The 18936-nt window shown below is 54.6% G+C and overlaps 2 protein-coding genes across 4 annotated transcripts; one reads left to right on the plus strand and one right to left on the minus strand.

The window, feature by feature from the left end:
* Positions 1–1609: 1609 nt before the first annotated feature.
* DYNLT2B (dynein light chain Tctex-type 2B) lies at positions 1610–6978 on the minus strand. Of its 3 annotated transcripts, none has more exons than XM_075507121.1 (5): positions 6842–6978; positions 6168–6284; positions 4532–4601; positions 2685–2748; positions 1610–2063 (listed from the first exon to the last, which is right to left on the minus strand). In XM_075507121.1, exons 1-5 carry the CDS (start codon positions 6885–6887, stop codon positions 2016–2018), a joined length of 345 nt encoding a protein of 114 aa, XP_075363236.1. In that variant the 5' UTR covers positions 6888–6978; the 3' UTR covers positions 1610–2015. The 3 variants fall into 3 exon arrangements, with proteins under 3 accessions (XP_075363236.1, XP_075363234.1, XP_075363235.1); XM_075507119.1 differs by having other exon boundaries at positions 6168–6301; XM_075507120.1 differs by lacking the exon at positions 1610–2063 and adding an exon at positions 2220–2279 and having other exon boundaries at positions 6168–6301.
* A 4897-nt stretch (positions 6979–11875) lies between these two features.
* Positions 11876–17474, plus strand: PDCD1 (programmed cell death 1). The gene is made up of 5 exons (XM_075509099.1): positions 11876–11993; positions 14183–14515; positions 15608–15763; positions 16390–16424; positions 17256–17474. The coding sequence occupies exons 1-5, from the start codon at positions 11885–11887 to the stop codon at positions 17472–17474; spliced, it is 852 nt and encodes a 283-aa protein (XP_075365214.1). The 5' UTR covers positions 11876–11884.
* Positions 17475–18936: the final 1462 nt, after the last annotated feature.

Genomic DNA, 18936 nt, shown 5'->3' on the forward strand with positions numbered 1-18936 from the left:
TAGGGTCGAGGGTGCCCCGGGGCTCCGCGCTCGGCCCGGGGGGCCAGCAGCGGGCGAATGGCCCAGCGGAGGTTTGCTGCTGCGGCCCACAACCCTGCCCTCGTGCCCTTCGCGTGTCAAATGTAAATTCTGGGGGTTCGGGAGGGAGGGGGCCAAGCACCCCTAGAGCAGACCTGGCTGCTCGGGGCCACGGCAGCTTCGTCGCAGCCCTTCACGCTCACCGCACGGCCGGTCTCGTCCCGGTCACGGTGGCGGTGCAGGAATACCGGCCTGTGTTGCTTCAGCAGCTGCTTGATCTTTCTCCGGGGAAAACACAGCACCCGTTACCCAGCCCAGGCCACGGCCAAGGGCGGCCGGCGCTGAACGATCACAGACTCAGACCCGCTCTGTACAACGCCTCTGTGAAGCAGCTGTTAAAAAGCCTCCAAAGCAGAGCGAGCGCAAGGTGAAAAATCGTGATTTAATCACTGTAACTTAGAGTGTCAAAACGAGGCTGAGGGCGTATACAATCTCCTGGCAAGTGTCTTTATACAGAGGTTTTCACTGTTCCCCAAAACTTGCGCTCCCAGGTTCACGCACAAACCGAATGGCACCGTTGCATCCTCTCTGCAGCTCCCTTAACGAGTGACAGCCACAGGTAGTGACAAAGCAATCAGGGAAGTCACCTTCTACTTCCCATCAGAGGAGAATGAGAGGCAGCCACTTTCAAACAAGCATAATACAGAAACAGGAGCGTGCTGCCTCCAGGATTATAGCCAAAAGAGTGATTCTACAAGATGCATCGTAATTTGCTACTTCCCCACTTTCCAAGAGCTGCATGGACAGAGCGAGTTCTGCTCTAACAGTTGGTGAGCGTAGGATTCAGGATTCGTCTCACCTAACTTCAGCACTCTAAAAGCGATTCATGCCGCTGAAATTGTTCAGCTGTGTTTGCTCCTTGGTCGGCACAGCGAGAACTGGCATCACCACACAGCAACGCATCCCATCTTCCGATGGGCACCCGAGATGTGTTCTGGTGGCACCCAGTCTCTCAGGAACCAACCCGGTCCTCTAACTTTTGGGGAGATGAGAGACTCTAGCGCTCCTTTTCCTATCTACAGCAGCCTTTTCTACTGCTCCTTTCCGAGGCTGCTAACAAATTTGGGCTCCAAACACCCACCCTCATAGCCCAAAACAATTACAGAGAGGCGAAGACTGAGAAAGCACTGCAGCATCTACTGAAGAGGGCAATGAGCAGTGATTACTCACAGTGTCCATAGGTGCCAAATTGCACCAAACCAATGAGGAGTTACACCAGGGAGGAGTTTTGGCAGTCAGTGGGGTGTGCAGGCTGCTGGCCTGACCTAATGTCCTAAATACCTTGTCCTTCTATCAGTTAATATCATCTCGTGTGACAATTAGCTGGTATTCACAGCCCAAATCTTATGGGAGTCACAGGAACAAATCTGGATAACCAGACTACAAGGCTGGCTTTATGAGTTCGTTTACAAAGAATCCTCAGAAAACGCTCATCTGAGAAGCACCGACAAGCAATCAAGGCTACTGCATCTTGTAGAGTGGAGGAAAAGGACAAACGGTGGAAATGGCAAGGGTCAACCCACAGGAGAGGAAATATTAAATACATAGATTTATTATGTTATGTTCTTATAAATATTTCATTCATTTCAGAAAATTAACAAAAATAAAGGCAACAGAACCCTTTCAAGACGGAAGTTGAGTTTGCCTTAGGAACAATGGCTATTGGCAATACACTTTTTTAGGACAAAACCAACACGCTGTATAAAAACAAAGGGCGATTTAAATAAAGGACATAATAATATTGTGCTTAAAGCTATATCGATAGCCACAAGGAATAAGGAACATTGTAGTGTGTAGAACAGGTGTAGGACATGCTTTGTAGAGCTGTTATTTTGTTAGGTACTAAAGGAAGAACATGATGCTTTTGTGCACTTAACAAAAAAATACCCTAAAGCGTTCTCCCCCACCTTTGTCCTCCTGTGCAATGTTTACCATCTTCAATAGTAGAAGCAGCCAAACGCAGCTACCACACAAAACAAGCTGTCCTGGGGAAAACAGAGAAGGGCGACGTGTTAGTAAAGGCAAGCTCTTTGCTAGCCTAAGGGAACATTTAGACCAGAGCATAACCTTGTATTTTAACATACTGCAATTTTCTGTCTTTTAGTTAGTTTCTTATTCACCTCACTCGTGGTGTAACCCAGGTCAGCCTGTCCAAATGCCAGAAGTACCTCAATTTACTCCATCCATACACCTGCAGCTGTCTAGGTGTCAGTTTAAAATAAAGTAAAAAGAAAATAATAATGAAATAAAAACTTGACTTTTGCTCAGTCCTGGATTCCAGCCATACTCCATGACAGCTGTTTAGCAAAGCATATAAGAAAAGACTTTATCTCTTGTGCTTCCTCTCCCCACCTGTAAAATGGTGTGACTATAAATGACTTTTGTACAGTACTGTATGACCTACTCAGGAAATAAGTTTTACTATGTTGGATATTATATCTAAGTGTGTTTTGTGAATGAGGACGTAAATCATGCTGTTTCAGCAGAGTCTTGGTTCCTTCCTTCTAGTGGTTGGTTTTTTTCTGCTCCATATTTAAGGTCACTCTGCCTCTCATACAAAAGCAAGTAGCTTTACACTGTCCCATGGTAAAACAGCCGATACTTACATTCATGAACACATCGTGAGCATAGCTGTCAGTGTCAGCATCCCAGAAACATCGTGCAGCCATACTAGACAAAGGAGACAGAGTGGAGCCGTTACCCAGAGAGTTCACATGTAAGGACCTAAGTGATCACAGATACTTTCCTCAAAAAGCAAACTGAGCTTCCTTTAAAGATAAAGGAAATGGGAAGCCTTCTCCTGAATCCTGAGCCTAGATCCCCACTGCTGAATTCCACCACATGCTGTAACCTCCTCTGTATGTGGATCAAACCCCATCTTCAAACTCATCAGCTATCAACCCTGCCACCTCCCCTGTGCAGCAGGGCTTGAAACCTCATTGCTATGGTGCTTAAGAATCTTTGACTTCTGGCCTATGCATATCAGTGGCTAATTTAGCTTATTTGTTCTTGTCCTTCACCTCCTGCACCCTCGTGGTACATACTCCCAACTTATTTATAGTGAGCTATCATATTCCTTGGCAGACGTGTTACTAGACCATGAACTAAGCTCTTCTAGTCCTTTCATATATATACTCTTTATTCATATCTATACTCTTTATACCCAACCATCCTACTGGGCTTTTTCTACACCTGCTTCAGTCCAAGCCTTACCTTGAAGGCAAGCAACCGGACCGTAACAGGATATTATGGACGAGACCTCGCTGCTGCCTTGTCTAACGTCATTGACACTCCCCTTTCTCTGCTGCAAATGCCCAGCTCCCTGCCTGCCCCAGTCAGTCTCGGCTGATGGGATCCCTGTTTGTGGCACAGCGTGTTGTTCTTAGTCCCTACATGTATGACATTGTTATAAGATTGTTGAGTTTCATCCTTTTTTTCTATTACCTTACCCTCAGGGTTATTCTGCTTTTTTTTCAGTCTAATATTCCACTCTGCCTCTGGAATACCCTGGTTACCCAGTATTTGGCATTAAGGATGTTAGCGATCATGCTTCAGTCTTGCCTCCTGCCTGTTGCAAACCAGAGAATTTCTCTAATTGCTCTGTCAGTCTGTGTTGCTGGGCTTCACGTTTCAAATCAGAGCACCTCAATGAACCGTTCAGCCTGGTACGGTGCTTCTGGAGCAGTTTGCCTGCAGACAGACATTCCTGACAAAAGCCTGAGCAGCAGGTACAGATACTTCTTCCTGACCTCCAGAACATTGAGGCAGCAGATCTGATTACAGCTCTGCTGCACTTATCTTCTGCTGGAGTACCAGGCACAATAATAAAGATAAGCCCAGCAGATAAAGCACATAAACCTTGTGGGCTGTTCTCTTTTGCATTCTCCCTGCTCAGTAGTAATGGAAAGCTACAGCCCAGTACTGCAGCCAAGAGGAATTCTTTTGTCTGATTGCAGGCATCTGGAGCTAGACTGCAAGTGCTCAGCACCCACAGTCCCCTGTCAGTATTGCATGGGTATTATAGAAATTTAAACTTCTGAAAAATGCCTACCTCGGGGGATTAAATGCAAATGAAGTACTTATGGAAATCTGGCTTTAGACAGAAGTGAGTTATCATGGCTCTTGTGCTCCAGCAGGGCCTTGAGAATGGACTGGGTGTGTGCTCTGGTTCGCCATGAATACAATGTAAAATCCCTTTCTGCAACACTCCTCACAAATGCTTTTTAGCATTTCAGCTTGCTAAGAACCACATACAGCCAATTATCATGGGTAATTCAATCAGCCACAATCCAAGCCCACACTTGCCACTTAAAGAGAAAAGAAAGTGCTTTACACTTTATCCTCTGCAGAGACATCTCTGTACCTAGGAAAGTTGAAAGCAGCTTCCAAAGGAGAAGAGCCACCCAAACCCAACAAAAATGATGGAAATACAGTTAGAAGATGCAAAACTTACTTCACTCCTTCTCCTCTCTGCTCTCCAATCACAACCTGCACCACCATTTTGTACCTGTCAAATCCCTCCTCTGGAGAGAGAGAAAAAAATAATAGTGAGAGCAACAACTTGTTTAAAATATGAGCCCAAAACAGGACCCAGAAAGCTAAAGATTTCTGGTTACAAAGCAAGTGTCCTGTACAAGTCCATGCAGTTGGCAAAGTGGACAGACTGCCTTGCGGCTTCATTTTCCTAGGTACAGAGTACCATGGTCTTATTGGAGTTAAAGGGTGAATAGGGTATTTGGCATCTGTCAAAAGATGCATCTAAGGCAGAAGACACCCCTGAACAGTGACACTATATGTCAGCATTCTACTTTGACAACTTTCAAGAACTGAACACATAGAAAGAATGTAAATAAGACTGCTGGTGGACAAAATCCAATTTGAAAAAAAATGACTTATTTTAAAACTGTTATGATGCAAAGGTATTGTAGAGATTTTTCTGCCACATAGTTGTTTCCTTTGCTTCTGAACTGGGATAAAGAGCCACATAAAAGCACATACGGGTCTACGTTTTGTGTCTGCAAAGATATGCGGTTGTTTTACAATAGTAAAGAAATACCTTTGGGCACAGGCCAGATCCAATCAGGCCATGGCAATGTTCCAGGAGCCAAATCAGAACAAGCTTGTTTAAAATAAAATATAGATCCTAATGCCTGTCTCCAACAAAGCAGTGTCCTGGGAAGACTCCAGCGCACTGTTTCCACTGGAGGATTGAATACAACATGCTGGGTCTGGTAACATCCGCCATGTCAATGCTTATCAGAGATGCCAGCTGATACAACGGCAGCCCTGTGCATATTAGCTCGGCATCAACACGTGCTGGGACTACAGCTGCTGCTGGTTTTAAAGCAGATGCGCAGCTCTGGGAGAAGCATAAATCCAGGGTTCCTGCCGAGGGTGATGGTATGTCTGTGTCAGCGTGTCAGGCCAGCCCAGCAGATGGAGCACCAGCCTGTCCCCAGGAAAAAGGCAAAAAAAAAAAGTGACTATGCCAACACACATCTATGTACTTGTTCCAGCACTGAACACAGGAAAGACCTGCTGGAGCCTGAAGTTTAGTTCTTGCACTCAAAAATGTTGGAGTGCATCCTGCGCAGCACCACTACGACCTTTTTCCAGTGCTGTAAGGCTGTAGTCACACCCCTCCTTGGCTGTCTGTGCTCCTAACTCTCTCCCCCTTTGCTGCTCCCACTGGGCCTTGTTCTGATGTCCCTGCTCTTCCAGTCTGACCCAACTCTGATCTAACTTGCAGCAGAAAAAAAGCAGGGATGGTTCTGTTTATTGAAGCAAGAAGCAATGAAGCATCACTTCTTCCTTCTCTCTAATGCAGCTTCTTTCCCCTTGCAGTGTCTCCAAGGCTGACATCCCACACCAGCCAGTCTATACAAGAACAAATCTTGTCTGCTTGAATTAGGTTTCTAGTTCTGCAGGCGAGGAACGTATGTATATAGGCCAGAATGTTTCATAATGGTAGACTCGAGTCAGTCAACAGGGAAGAAATAGATTTCAAGAATAAAGGATGAAAGAGGGATTTTGTCAAAGGGAGAGGACACAGTAAGAAAAGAAAAGACTTCCCCAGCAAACCTCCTTACCTTTCAGTCTGTCTTTTATTGTCTCTGATAAAGACTTTGTAAGCTGAGGCATTTCTTCTGGGATGTACTGCACGTTGGCCAGCTTCTCCTTCAGTATCGCATGGATGCATTCTTTTACTGTGGATGATTTAAATCTATCAGAGCAAAAAAACAGCAACAGAAGGCCCAGAAAGTTCACACAACGTGTAGAAACACACACATAACCCCACCCAGAAAAATTTAGCTTTCACATGTTAAAGAAAAATCAATTGAAAAACCATGGGGAAAAAAAGCCCAACTAAGATGGAGATACTTAACCAGCCCTGCCGAAAGCCAAACACCCATAAACACAGGTGCAACACCGGCCCCGTCGCAGGTTGCCCCTTCAGCGGCGTCTCCCACCCGTGCTCCCCTCCTCACCCACATCCCCCTTTGCCTGGAGTCACAGTTGGTCTGGGAGCCCAGTGCTCCCCCAGTCCCCAAACCCCGGGGGCTCCCCCATTCTCAACACCCCCACCCAGCACCCACAGCCCCATGCCAGCCCCCCACGCCCAGGGACCCGCTCCCCGACAGTCCCACCGCAGCTCCCACATCCCCAGGGCCGCCCCCCCCCTCCCCGCCCCAGACCCAAAGCCCCCAGGGCACCCCCGTCCCCAGCACCCCCCCTCCCTCCCCCCCCTGCCCCAGGCCCTCACCGGCGCTGGAGGCCGGGCCGCAGGCTGTACGTGTTCCCGGCACCATCGTCCGGGGCCAGCTCGCCCATGGCCGCAGCCCCCCGCAGGCCGCCCCGGCGTTGGTTACCCCGGCAACCCCCGCCACTTCCTTCCGCCTCCGGCGCGTCACGGGGCGTCACCGTACGTCACGACGCCTCGCCCCGCCCCCCGTCTGCCGTGGGGCGCGTGCACGTGGCCGTGAGGCCACCGCCGCCACACCGGGGTGCAGAGCCCCGGAGGGGGGTGCGGAGCCCCGGCGCCGGTGCGAGCCGGGGGGGGAGGTGTTTTTGACATGAGTCAAAAATGTTTTGACGTTTTTTACGATTAAAAAATTTCTACAATAAAATAATTGGTAAAGGGTAAATAATCGCAATAATAATTGCAATTGTAGATGAAGGGTTCGATGCGCCTGCCGCCTGGGGGGTGAGTGTGGCAGGAGCTCTGATGGGCAGAGAGCCGCTCCTCAGCGGGGAGAAGGGCCCCACGCCCCTGGCTGCTTCCCCGGTGCCCTCCGCCGCCCCACATCGCCTGGCAGCCGTAGCAGCCCGCGCCCCTGCCCGCTCCCTCGCCCAGGGCCCGGTGGGCTGGAGCGGCTGCGGACGTGCCGCCCGCGCGCTCCGGGAGCCCAGAGACGCCTTCGCAAGCCCGTGGCCTCAGCTGGAGCGGGCTGTGCTGGTGTCGCAGCCCCGGGAGCCGTGCTGGGAGCGCCCGGCTGCTGCAGGGGCAGCGGGCGCAGCTCTCACCGAGCACGGCGGAGGAGAAGGCAGCTGGAAGTGATTGCCGCCACAAAGTCTATTCCCCCAGTTCCTGCCTGTGTGTTGTTGCTGCCAGCCCCTGTGCTCCCTTCCTGCATCCCAACCATCAGCGCGGAGATCCCAGCCTTGCTCCTTTCCTCCAGGAACTTCTTAAATCTTCCAGAAAGGCCTAAAATTGTCGCTCCCCAATCTCCTCCCACTGTCACACCCTTGTGCTCTTCTCCCTGTCCACAGCGGCTGTCTGTCCCAAGGAAGGCTGGCGAACGGCAGCTTGCGTATGACACAGCCCCCTCCTGAGAAGCTGGCATCCTGCTTCCTCCGCTGTTTATCTTGATGCAGCAACCTCCACAATCACGCTTCTTACGTGCAGCGGGTGACACCGCCGAGAAAGGTCCCTGGGTGCTTCAAATGGAAACAGTGCGAAGGCGCAGCCGGTGCCGGGGCGGAGCATGCTGCTGCTGGGGACAAGGGGCTGGAGGGGGCCATCACGTGCGGCAGGGCTGGGGACTGGGACTGGGACTGGGCCCCGGGACTGGGGCTCTGCGGGCAGGGGTGCTGCCTGGAGGTGCCCCTCGGGTGCAGGAGGGGGTGAGGTTGCACCAGAGGCAGGAGGTACCTCTGCTGGGGTTGTGCTTGGAATGCACGGATGCATCCCAGCTGGCACCAGGTCCTGCCCCAACCTGCTGTGTGGGCCAGTTGCTGAGACCCTGAGCAGCAGCAGCAGCAGCAGCAGCTCCTGATTTCCACGGGCTTTAGCAGCACCGCTCGCTAGAGGTGATCCATCAGAGCCCTTAGGAGCGCCGGGCTGGGCATCAGCTCTGCCTGCCGGCAGAAGCAGCACCCTGCTGCCATGCCGGAGGTGGCAGTGGCCCCATGCCATACCCATGTGGCCCCTTTGCATCGCAGTTACCGTTGCCCTGCCCAGGCCCTGCAGATTTCCACTCGCTAAAGGAACAGTTTCGTGCCTCCGCTCCATCCCCCCGCTTACTCGCTGCTTACTCACCCCCCCCCCCCCCCCGCCCCGGGGCCAATGTCTTTCCCTGCAGGGTCAGGTGTTGTTGCTCATGCAAACTGTTTGCAGGGGCCTTCCTAATTTCTGAGAAGTATCTGAAAGACCTCAATGCTCTCTGTGTTTATTTGCAAACACTATTAACCGTTTCCTCTTCTTGCCCCAGCAACATCGCCTCCTGCCTGGGTCAGACCCACAGATCTGAATTCAGTTAAACCAATGGGGGAGGGATCTTTGGGAACCTGTGGGTTTCTCTTCCGCAGTGTCTTTTTGTGGTAATTTGTGTTCCCCATCTCATTTGGGAAGCTTTGCTTTCCCTGGGCTTTGAGGACGTTCAGCTCTGGGCTTCGGTTGGCTCCATCCAAGGTGTTTGGTCATTGCTTTGTTCTTCATCTTCCAAATTTTCAGTGCTCCTTAAGTACCCCAGATGCTTTTAAGCCATTTTGGGACTGACCCTTGATCCTTTGAGGTGACTGCTCAGGGTGATAGCTGTGTGCCCCGACAGTGATGGCTGCAGGAGACCGGGGCCTCGTCTGGGTACCAGCCGCATTGGTGGGACCCTCGCCGACACATTGGACCAGCTTCTTGTTGGGGAAAAAAAGGACATTTGTGCTTCAGTGAGTGGGGTGACATGTGCTTGCTGAAGTTTCTGTCTCTTAGTTTTGAAGAAGAAACTGTTTTCTCACTTATTCCTCTTTCTCCTTCTATTTTAGCCCTTTTGCTCTTTTAGTGGCCAAATAGAAGAGGACTGCCCCATGCAATTCACCATATTCCAGCTCAGAGAAAGAGAATTTATTTTTTAAGCATCAAAGGACCTTTTTCGGGCCCCCCTCAGCTAACCCCAACATGTGCCATCAACCCCATTTGGGCTGGAGGAGATTTACCAGCATGAGTGGGAGCTGCAGCACGGCTGGAGCCAAGCTGTTTTCCTTGGTGCTGGAGAAGCTGGTGCGAGAGCCCGCGGGAGCTGTGTTGGTCTGGCAGGGTGCAGGCAGGGTGCAGGCAGGGCACAAAGCCTGCCCAAAGCCCGGGGGCTGCTGCGGGGCTGGGCCAGGCTCCTCTGTAATGCTGGCACCCAGGGCACGTGCTGGGTTGGGGCACGGCACCGCTACTCACCTCGCTTTCCCCCACCGTGGCTTCCTAGCAGCGAGACTGATCTTTTCTTTTATTCTTTTCATCCTTTTTAATTTTTTTTCAGCAAAAAGGGGAAAAAACGCCCCTGTTCTCTCTCTTGCGGCAGAGCAAGCTTTCCATCAGCACGCTGCCGGAGAGCTCCTGGTCCCCCTCCGCTGCGGTTTCTGCTGCGCGCTCTGCGAGCTCCCCGGCACTTCCTGGCCGCGCACAGCCTCATCCTGCACCCCAAGCAGCCTGGAAAGGCTGTGGTGTCGGTGCCGGTCCCCAGCCTGCTAGGGAGCAGGGGGAGAGCTCTGGGGCACAGGTTTCTGAAGGAACCTGAGCATCCAAAAATATTGCCATGCGGTGTGCATCTAGCCAGCGCTGGTTTCTGGTCGACGCGGCAGCCTCCCCGCCCCGGGTACCAACTTATGCCCCATTTCGAGCATGTGTTGGAAAGTTTGAGCAATTCGTGCTATGATTTTAATCAGAGCCCTCCGCTGCTGTGCAGGGCAGGGAGGATGAGGCAGTTTTTCCTGCCGATCCCTGGCTCGGTGAGTCGCTATCTCAGTGGTGATACCCGTCACATCTTCCGCCTCTAGAAACCAAAACATGTTGTAAGTGCCAAACAAGCCTCTCCACACCCGGCCCGGATGCCTGGTGTCACCATCTGGGGGCACAAAGCCTTGAGGTGGAAAAGCCTCCTTGCTGTGACCTTCCGTATTTTCTGGAATTCAGTTTCGTTTAGTTTAGTTAGGGATTTTTTTTCATGAGAATGCAGGAAATTGCAAAGGAAGAGGCGATGTCCACCTCGGAGTCCACCAGCACCATTGCACATGGTGGAGAGCACTCCCCTTGCCACCCCGCCAGGCGGTGGCCTCCAGCCAGGTGGCATGGAAAGGTGACAAGGAGGGGACAGTCCCCAGGCTTGCTCTGTGGCCCAAGCGGGGCCAGAAGCTCATGAGAAAGGAGTGATGCTGCAATGCCAGGAGGAGACTGGAAAAGAGGACCCAGGACAGGCTGGATTGAGCCACCAACCCAGGGTGAGCCCTGCCTGCCCTGGCTCAGAACCCCCTCCTTGGCCATCCCAAATTAGGGGTGGCTCCCCCAGCCCGCTCGCCTGCTGGGGCCGTGTCTGAAAGTGAGAGGTGAGCAAGCCCCAGCCCCGCAGCTCATTTCTGAAAGCCCGGAAAATAATGAAATCATTATAAGAATCACATCCTTCACCCCAATTATTAATTTTCCCCTGACACTTTCCAAAATTGCGGGGCACCGAGGCTGTGTTCGAGAGAAGCGGAGGAGCCAGCCACAGCGTGCTTTCACCTTTGGTTATTTCCTACGCGAGTATTAGTCAGCGAGGAGAGTGAGGAATGTTGCCGGCAGAGAAATTAAAGAAGTCTGCTGCAAAGGTCACCCCAATAACAGCTCCCTGGCCCCGGGCACCTGCCCCTGCTCTCTGGAAGTCTGTCTGTCTGTGGAGAAACACACCTAAGGAGGCAAAACTTCTCTTTCTCCATCTCCTCCTTTTTCTTCTCCTTTTCCTTCTTTCTCCTTCTCCTTCTTTTTCCTCCTTCTCCATCTCTTCCTTCTCCTTCTCCTCCCTCCTCTCCCATCCCTTCCTGGTGGGAGCAGCCTGCCAACAGGCACTCAGGGTGCCCCATGGCTGCTCAGACCCTGCCCGGCTGCCCGCTGCCACGCTGCCATGGGCACCCAGCAGGAGCACCCATGGGTGCTCAGGAGCCCGAGACAGCCCTTTTGCTCATGGGCCAGGCTTGGAGCCTAGGACGCGTCCCCTGTGGTCCCTGCCCGCTCCATCCCTGGGAGCTTTCCCCAAAAAGGGTGCGGGTTTGGCACTGCCCGTCCCCGCTGCTCGGTGGCTGGGTGCCTGCCTGGGAGCGAAAGGGGCCTGGCCCAGCTCAGCTGATCCCTGCCTCTGCGGGGAGGAAGCCGGGGGCGGGAGGCAGCCCGGGTTTCCCTCTGGGGCAGAGATGGGCACGTTTCATTTCCACCCCAGCCTCTGCAGCGTGAGCCGGAGAGCAAGCCACCACTGCGGGGAAGGAAGCACGGAGAGAGCCAGGGGTGGCACGGCACGGCACGGCACGGCACGGCACGGCACGCCTGCCCGGGTAGGAGACCAACCGCCTCGCCATGGCTCTGAGTGCCTTGAAGACGATGTGGGGCAGCGTGGAGGTGGCCCTGACTGCCCTCTGCGCCGTCCTGCTCTGCTGCTGCCCTGTGCTGGCCGGCTGCCGCCGAGGTAGGTACCGGAGCGCGGCACGCTCGCTGGCACAGCCTGTGTCGTTCGCAGCCGGTGGAAAATGTCTAAGGGCTGGGAGCTTTGTAGTTAAAAATAGCTCTGGCATCAAGAAGGCAAAAACCCCAAAGCTTTTGGGTACGCGCTGCTGAAGCAAGGGACATGGGGATGCTTGGGGTAGAAACGGGGTTAAAGGATGGAGAAGGGGACAGGTCCCCAGCCTGCGGTGCTGGCACCAGAGCCATGTTGTGGGCACACTGGCCGTGGTTGGGGTTTGGTGTTGAGCCTCTGGGTTTGCCAGTGCCATGCAGGGTCTGGGGTTTTCTGCTCTGGCTCTCACGGTTTCGGGCTGTACCCTGGAGGTTTGGGCTTGACCCTGAGGGAGCCAGGGTCCTGTGCGTGGTTTTGCTCAGGGTGAAATTTGGGGGAGAAGGGGAGGTGGAGGGGAAAGGGTGAGTCCGAGCGGAACGAGCGAGAGCCCTGATGAAGCCATGTCCCAACTTCCTCACAGCCCGGCTCTTTCTTTGGTGGCTTCGGGTGTTTTCTGCCCTGAGGGTGGGCACAGGGCTGGGCATCCCTTAGAGCAGATGTTACCTCTGTTTCTGGGAAGATGCAGGGAAACATGTAAACCCAAACGCTGCTTTCAGAAGTCCTCCGAGTGCTTCATTCCTTCCTGGCAGTGGCACCGGGTAGGAAGCAAAGCCCCGAGCCTGCTAAATATTTGCTGTTAAACACAAGAAACCCAGAACACTTCAAAAATTACATCTCTTGGTGTGGGCACTGCCGCAGCCAGCGCTGCCCGTGGGAGCTGGGGCACTTCTCTCCCTCCCTGCTCCTGGTCGGTCTCATCCCTCATCTCTCAGCCCAGTTTTCCATCTAATACTGTATCTATTAAAGGAATCATCCCGGTTTCTTTTCTGGTTGGTGATGCTGAGGGCACGGTCCTACAGCCTCAGGCCAGTGCTGGAGGGACGGGAGGGACTTTCTAACTTTGCCTGCAAGCCCTGGGGCTGCTATCGGTGGTGATTTCTGAAAAGGGATGATAAATTTCTTAACGGCAGGGACTTTTCAAAGCATTGGTGGTTTGAATCGCTTGGTCAGATAACCTGTGTGAAAAATGCTTATTTCTGCTTCTTATTGCTCCGAACAAAAGTTGATGCAGCAGCTGCCTTGTCCTGGACATCGGCCTGTGTTTGCAGCATCCCCGCTGCCCGGGAGGGATGAACCCACTGGGATCACGGGCAGGGAAATGTGGCGAAGCAGCAGGGTCGGCGCTAAGGGCTGGGGGGGGCTGTGGCCGTGGCCGACTGCTCTCTGTGCTGGGAGCAGCCTGGCAAGCCTGCCCAGGACCCCCAGGGTGGGTGCCCGGCTGCCCATGTACACGTGAGGAGGGGACAGGCAGCTAGAAAGGCATGGCATTGTAAGCTCCAGGTCGCTCTGCCCTGTCAGATGGTCTCAGGCTGGAGATGGCAAATACCATGCCCTGGGCAGCCCCTGCCACTCTGTGCTCCCAGCATGGAGCAGTGGGCAGAGCCGGAGCACCCCAGCAGGCAGCCGGGCACGCGATGGGCCAGGACTCGCTCCCTCTGCTCGCTTTCAGAGGCAACATCAACTGGAGGAAGGACGCTCAGACATTAAAATACAGCATAGATTTAAAAATAATACAACCCTCAAAGTCTGTTTTCCCCAGTACAGGTGTTCTGGGTTAATTTTAGGTAGCCCAGAGCACAATTTGCTCTGCTGAAACCACTTCACAGTACAGTTACTACCCCTGAGGATTCCCCTCCGGCCGGCAGGCACACACTCAGGAGGGGAGAGACATGGGCTGATGTACCTCCCCGTGACCCGGGGTGATGCTGCAGACTGGCCAAGCATCAGGCTGCCTGCGTGGCTGGCAAACCCCAGAGCCTGGCCACAGGTGAGCCAGGTGCTGGCGATGGCATGAGGCTGGGCTCGCAAGCGCTTACCGGCAGGTTTTTGTAAAAAAAAAAAAAAAAAAAAGGAACATGTGGTGCCTCTGGGTTTGGGACGTAGGAGCCTGTCACCTCTCCATGGGATGGGGTGCTAGTGGGGGGCAGTGGCGGGCTCTCACCCTCTTTGCATCCCTGCTTCCTGCACGGGGGGTACGGCTGTTTCTGAGACCTGTGCCCGCTGTAACCATGTATGTTCCTTGTTTCCTCTCTCCCAAACAGTGACCTTCTTCCCAGCCATGTTAACTCTTCCTGCAGGCAGCTCAGCCACCTTTTTCTGCAACATCTCCACAGAGAACGACTCCGGCTTGGAGTACAGCCTCAATTGGTACAAGGAGACCAACCACAGCCAAGCCCAAAAAATTGCTGAGATCAGCCGGAACAACCCCCAGACAAAGACAGAGAAGTACCTGCTCACCAACCATGCTCCTGCCTTCAAGATTGAGATCCTGAACCTTCACCAGAATGACTCGGGCTCCTACTACTGTGGGCTGATCACCTTTTTTGAACCCGATAAAGTGATGGAGAGCAGCCGGTCCCACCTGGTGGTCACAGGTCAGCCTGGGGGCTGAGCTGATGGGGACAGGTTGTCGGTGTCGTCCCGTGGTGCTATGGCCCCCAGGCACGCTGCAGCCGCAGGGCACAAGGCAGACGGTACGCTGCTGGGGGAGGACCTGGTGTGGGTCAGGAGAGCACAGCTCTGCCCTTTCCCCTCTCTTTTGCATGCCTGGTTGATGCCCAGGGACGCAGGCTGTCCTCCCCTATCCGCACTGCGGCTGGATCTGGCCCTGAGGCAGGAGGTCTCCATTCTGCTGGGGCTGTGTCCCCAGAAATGCTGTGGGGAGGAGTGAGTCCTTACTCATGGATGGAGGCAGGAGACCAGTGTAGGGAGCTGCCTTCATCCATGGATGGAAGCAGGAGACCAGCATAGTGAGTTGCGTTCACTCACAGATGGAGGCAGGAGACCAGCGTAGGGAGCTGCCCGCACGCCTGAACAGCTCCTTTATTTGAGGACAAGGCTTGTGTTTGGGGTGACGACCAGGGCTCAGACCCCTTGAACAGCTGGTGGTGGTGTAGATACTGTTCTTGCAAAACCATGCCCTGGGAGGGTCTCGTAGCCCCATGGTGTGGGAGGCTGAGATCTCGCAGGAAGATATGCCATGCACTTGCTCAGCAGCATGGAGGCTTTGGGGGGCTGAAGGTGGCCTTTTATAAAAAGGAAAAACACTGCAAAAGTTACTGTCTTTCACAACATCTCCTCCCAACATGAGCTGAAGCTGTGCTGGCCCCAGGACGTGGAAGCAGCTGGGAGGCTTGTGGAAGCCGTGTCCTCCATGGGGCTCTCCTGGGTATGGGGTCATGCCACGGGACTGCAGTGCCCTGGCCCCCTGCACCCCAGCTCTCAGCGGTGTGGGATCATCCTCACTACCTGCAGTGGGAAGGAATGGGACATGGCCAAAACATCCCCCATGTCAGCCCAAATTCGGGGCCCCTGGAGGGATGGTGGGGCAGTGGCAGCCTGCCTGGGACTGAGCCCTTTCTAGGGACAGGCGCCGTGTTCCCCTATTGACTTTCCCATGTACTATAGAGGCCATTTTACACTCCTGACCTGCTGTTTTGTTCCCCCTTTTTGGATGGCTATTACAGCAGCCCCTGAGAACACAAATGCCACCGACGAGCCCGAGATGGAGGAAGGCAATCCCCCAGACCACGTCAAGGCCGTGCTCCTGGGCATCCTGTTGCTGGCTGGGGCGGTTGTGCTGCTGATCTTTGGCTACCTCACTGTCACGCACAGGAGAGGAGGTATGATCCCTCGTGGGGGCTGTGCCGTGCCAAGGGGCTGGGGTCTGAGAGGGGACCTGACAGGGTCATGCTTATCCAACAAACCCGGCTTGAACCCAGGGGCAGCTGGATGCCTGCAGCTCCCTGGGGTAGCTGGGCAGGTTCAACGTGCTAAACTCAGCTGTGGCATGTCCCCATGGGACAGGTGTCTCCATGCCTGGGGGAGAAGGGTGCTTTGGGCCATGCTTGCCCTTCACAGAGCCCTCAGGCCACGTGCTGTGGCTCTGAACCACTCGTTGGCACGGTGTCTTAATGCTGCGAGTCCCTCCCGTGCACCTTGCCCAGGCACCTTTGAGACATCTTGTCATCTCCTCGCTGCAGCACCGGGCATCTCCTGAGCCGTGCTGCAGGCAGCTGGGGGGGGGTCTCGCAGAGGGGACCCCCGAGGAATTGCAGCCCACTAATCCCAATTAAACCCTAGACCGTGGGCTGGTATCTCGCTCGTCCTTGTAATGCTCAGGGTGTTAGACCCTGAGTGGAGAAGGCGGAAGTGTGGTGCAATGGTTGTGGTGTCCAGCAGTCCCCTACGATGTGGGGGCTGGGTCTTGGCACACAAGCACCTTCTAACCAAACGCATTACTTTGCAGATGTACGGAAACCGCCAAATGAAAATGTGCCAGGGGTGAGTTTTCCATCTCTGACGCCCTGCCGTGCTGCAGGGGCATATCATGGTATCGCTGGGGTGCGGAGGGTGCAAGGCCTCCCTTTATCAGCCCTTCACAAGCTTCTCACTTCTCCTGTCGTCTCTGACGCTGCTCGATCTTTTCTGCACAGCTACAACTGCTTTTTTGCACCTGCAGCACAGCCCCATCACAATCAAAAAACTGCCTGAGATAGGGTGGGACCTCTGTAGTCCAACCCTTGCTCAAAGCAGAGTTGTCTTTGACAGCGGATTGTGTTGCTGTAGAAAATGGGAGAAAATGTTCCCTCCCCAATATATTAAGCTAAAATTTCTCTTGCTACAGCTAGTCCCTGTTTCCTCTCTTCCTTTTGCGAGGCACTGCTGGGAGGAGTCTGGCTCAATCTTCTCTCCAACCCCATTAGGTAGCTGGAGGCAGCAAGTAGGTCCCCCCTTGCTCTCCCTTCTCTGGGATGAGCAAACTCAGCCGCGGGCTCTCCTTGTACACCCTGTGCCAGCTTGGAGCCCGATGGAGAGGTGGGAAAAGGGCTCCTAGCATGACCCTGCCTTCAACGGCCAGGCAGGCAGGGAGCCCCACCAGCCTGCAGAGGCAGAGGGCTGAGACCCACGTGGCCTCGGCGGTGACCCCAGGCTCATGGTCTGGTTTCTCTGGGCAAATGCTATCCCAGGTCTGTGCATCTTTCTGCTTTGTCTCGCTCTCGTCTCCTGGGATGCTTCAGAGCTGGTTTTGGCACTTGCTGTAAAGGGGGGGCTTGTGCTGGGGATGGTGGGTACCTCCAGATGATGAATTGACCCGGTGGGGTTTCCTTGCAGAAGGAACAGAAGCCCCCCACGGTGTCCGTGTCCACCGTGGACTACGGCGTGCTGGAGTTTCAGTGGGACCAGCGCACCCAGGTGCCCCCCGAGACCCAGCCGGTCGACCAGACTGAATACGCCACCATCGTCTTCCCAGAGGAGAAACCCGTCACGCCGGAGCGGGGGAAGAAACACCAGGACGAGAGGACTCGGCAGCTGCAGTTGCAGCCCTGCTGAGGGCCGGGGTCCCTCCTCGCCACGGAGTGCGGGCAGGGACAGGCTGCCCCGGCCCCTCGCTCCCACTGCGGTTTGCAGGTGGGAAGAATCCAGCGTGCCAGGACCGGAGCGACAGAGGCGCCGCTGCTGGAGTTGACGTCGGACAGTCCTGGCCACGGTGGGATTGTGGCCGTGGGCCGGGTACCGCGGGACGAGGAAGGTCCCTGCTGGACTCCACGTGCCAGCTCTTCGCTCAGGGCAGGGAGAATGGGATGAGGCAGAGCAGCGATGCCAACGGGTCTGTGCCAAAGGCGATCTGCATCATGCCTCGGTTTTCTGCCTCCACCCGGGCTCTCTGGAGCAGCCACGCTGCTTCCCTCGCCTGGGTCTGGCCCGGCCGGCAAAGCACGACTGTGGGAGGAAACACCGGAGACCAGAGCTGGAGTGGATCCTGGGAGATGCGGCTCGCAGGAGCCTGGGGCAGAGACTGTCTGGCGTACCGCTATTTAAAGAAACTTAAAGAAAGGGGAAGCAGGCGGCTAGTTTTCCTCCTCTCCCCGGACAGTTTCCCCCTCTGCTAGAGGGGAATTCTGCCCCGCGTCCCTCCCTCCGCAGGTGGGAGATGGATTCGGCCCTGGGGGGTGAATAAAGGGTTTCACGTCCGGGGAGTTTGTTGACTCGTGATGGCAAGCGCGTGGGCAGGCAAATAACGGCTCTTGGCAGCGTGCAGGCGAGAGCCGGGAGGTGGCGGCCTCTGTTGTGGTTCCTGGGCCTCTCTGTGATACGCAAGCCGCTCTTCACGAAGCTGCTCTTAATAATTTAGAGAAGGGGCCGCTCTTTTTCCTCTCGCCCCTGTCTGGGCTGGCACCCGGGTGCAGCTGCAAACCAAGCCCCCCCCTCACCAGGCTGGTCTCGGGGTGCTCGCCCAGCTGGGGACAAGCATCCCTGCTGTGCCGGGGGCCTGGCTGCCATGAGCCAGGGCAAAGCTCACAGCACGGTGCTCAGGGCAGCTTTCTGGCTCCAAACTTCCAGTTTCCCTCTTGAAAGTGATGCCGGAGCCATACTGTCTTCCAGAAACCAGAATAAAAAGAAGCAACCACTGCTTGAGAGGGGAGAAACCCCAGTAAGGAGTGGCTGTGGAGGCAGCAGAGACCGGCCGGGAGACCATGAAACCCAGCAGAAACAGATAAGAGTCATTTGCATCTCACACTTCGGCAGCACTGTCAGCAGGTTTCTTTTTCTCTTACCCGCAGCAAAACCAGCACAGCCTTGTGGGAGCCAGCCTGGGCACTGGGGGAAGGGGTGAGGCATGCCAGGCACCGCAGGTTGTCCCCTGCGGGGGCTGGAAAGTCCCCGAGAAACCTCCAGAGGGGACCAGATAGGATGAACATCCATCTGGGATGGCTTTCACCCTTCCTCAGGGCAGGACGGTGGATGTGGTGGCCCCGCTTGGTCCCACAACGTTCACTCACACTAATATGCA

Source organism: Mycteria americana, chromosome 7 (genome assembly GCF_035582795.1).
Source record: "Mycteria americana isolate JAX WOST 10 ecotype Jacksonville Zoo and Gardens chromosome 7, USCA_MyAme_1.0, whole genome shotgun sequence".
NCBI classification, from domain to species: Eukaryota; Metazoa; Chordata; class Aves; order Ciconiiformes; family Ciconiidae; genus Mycteria; species Mycteria americana.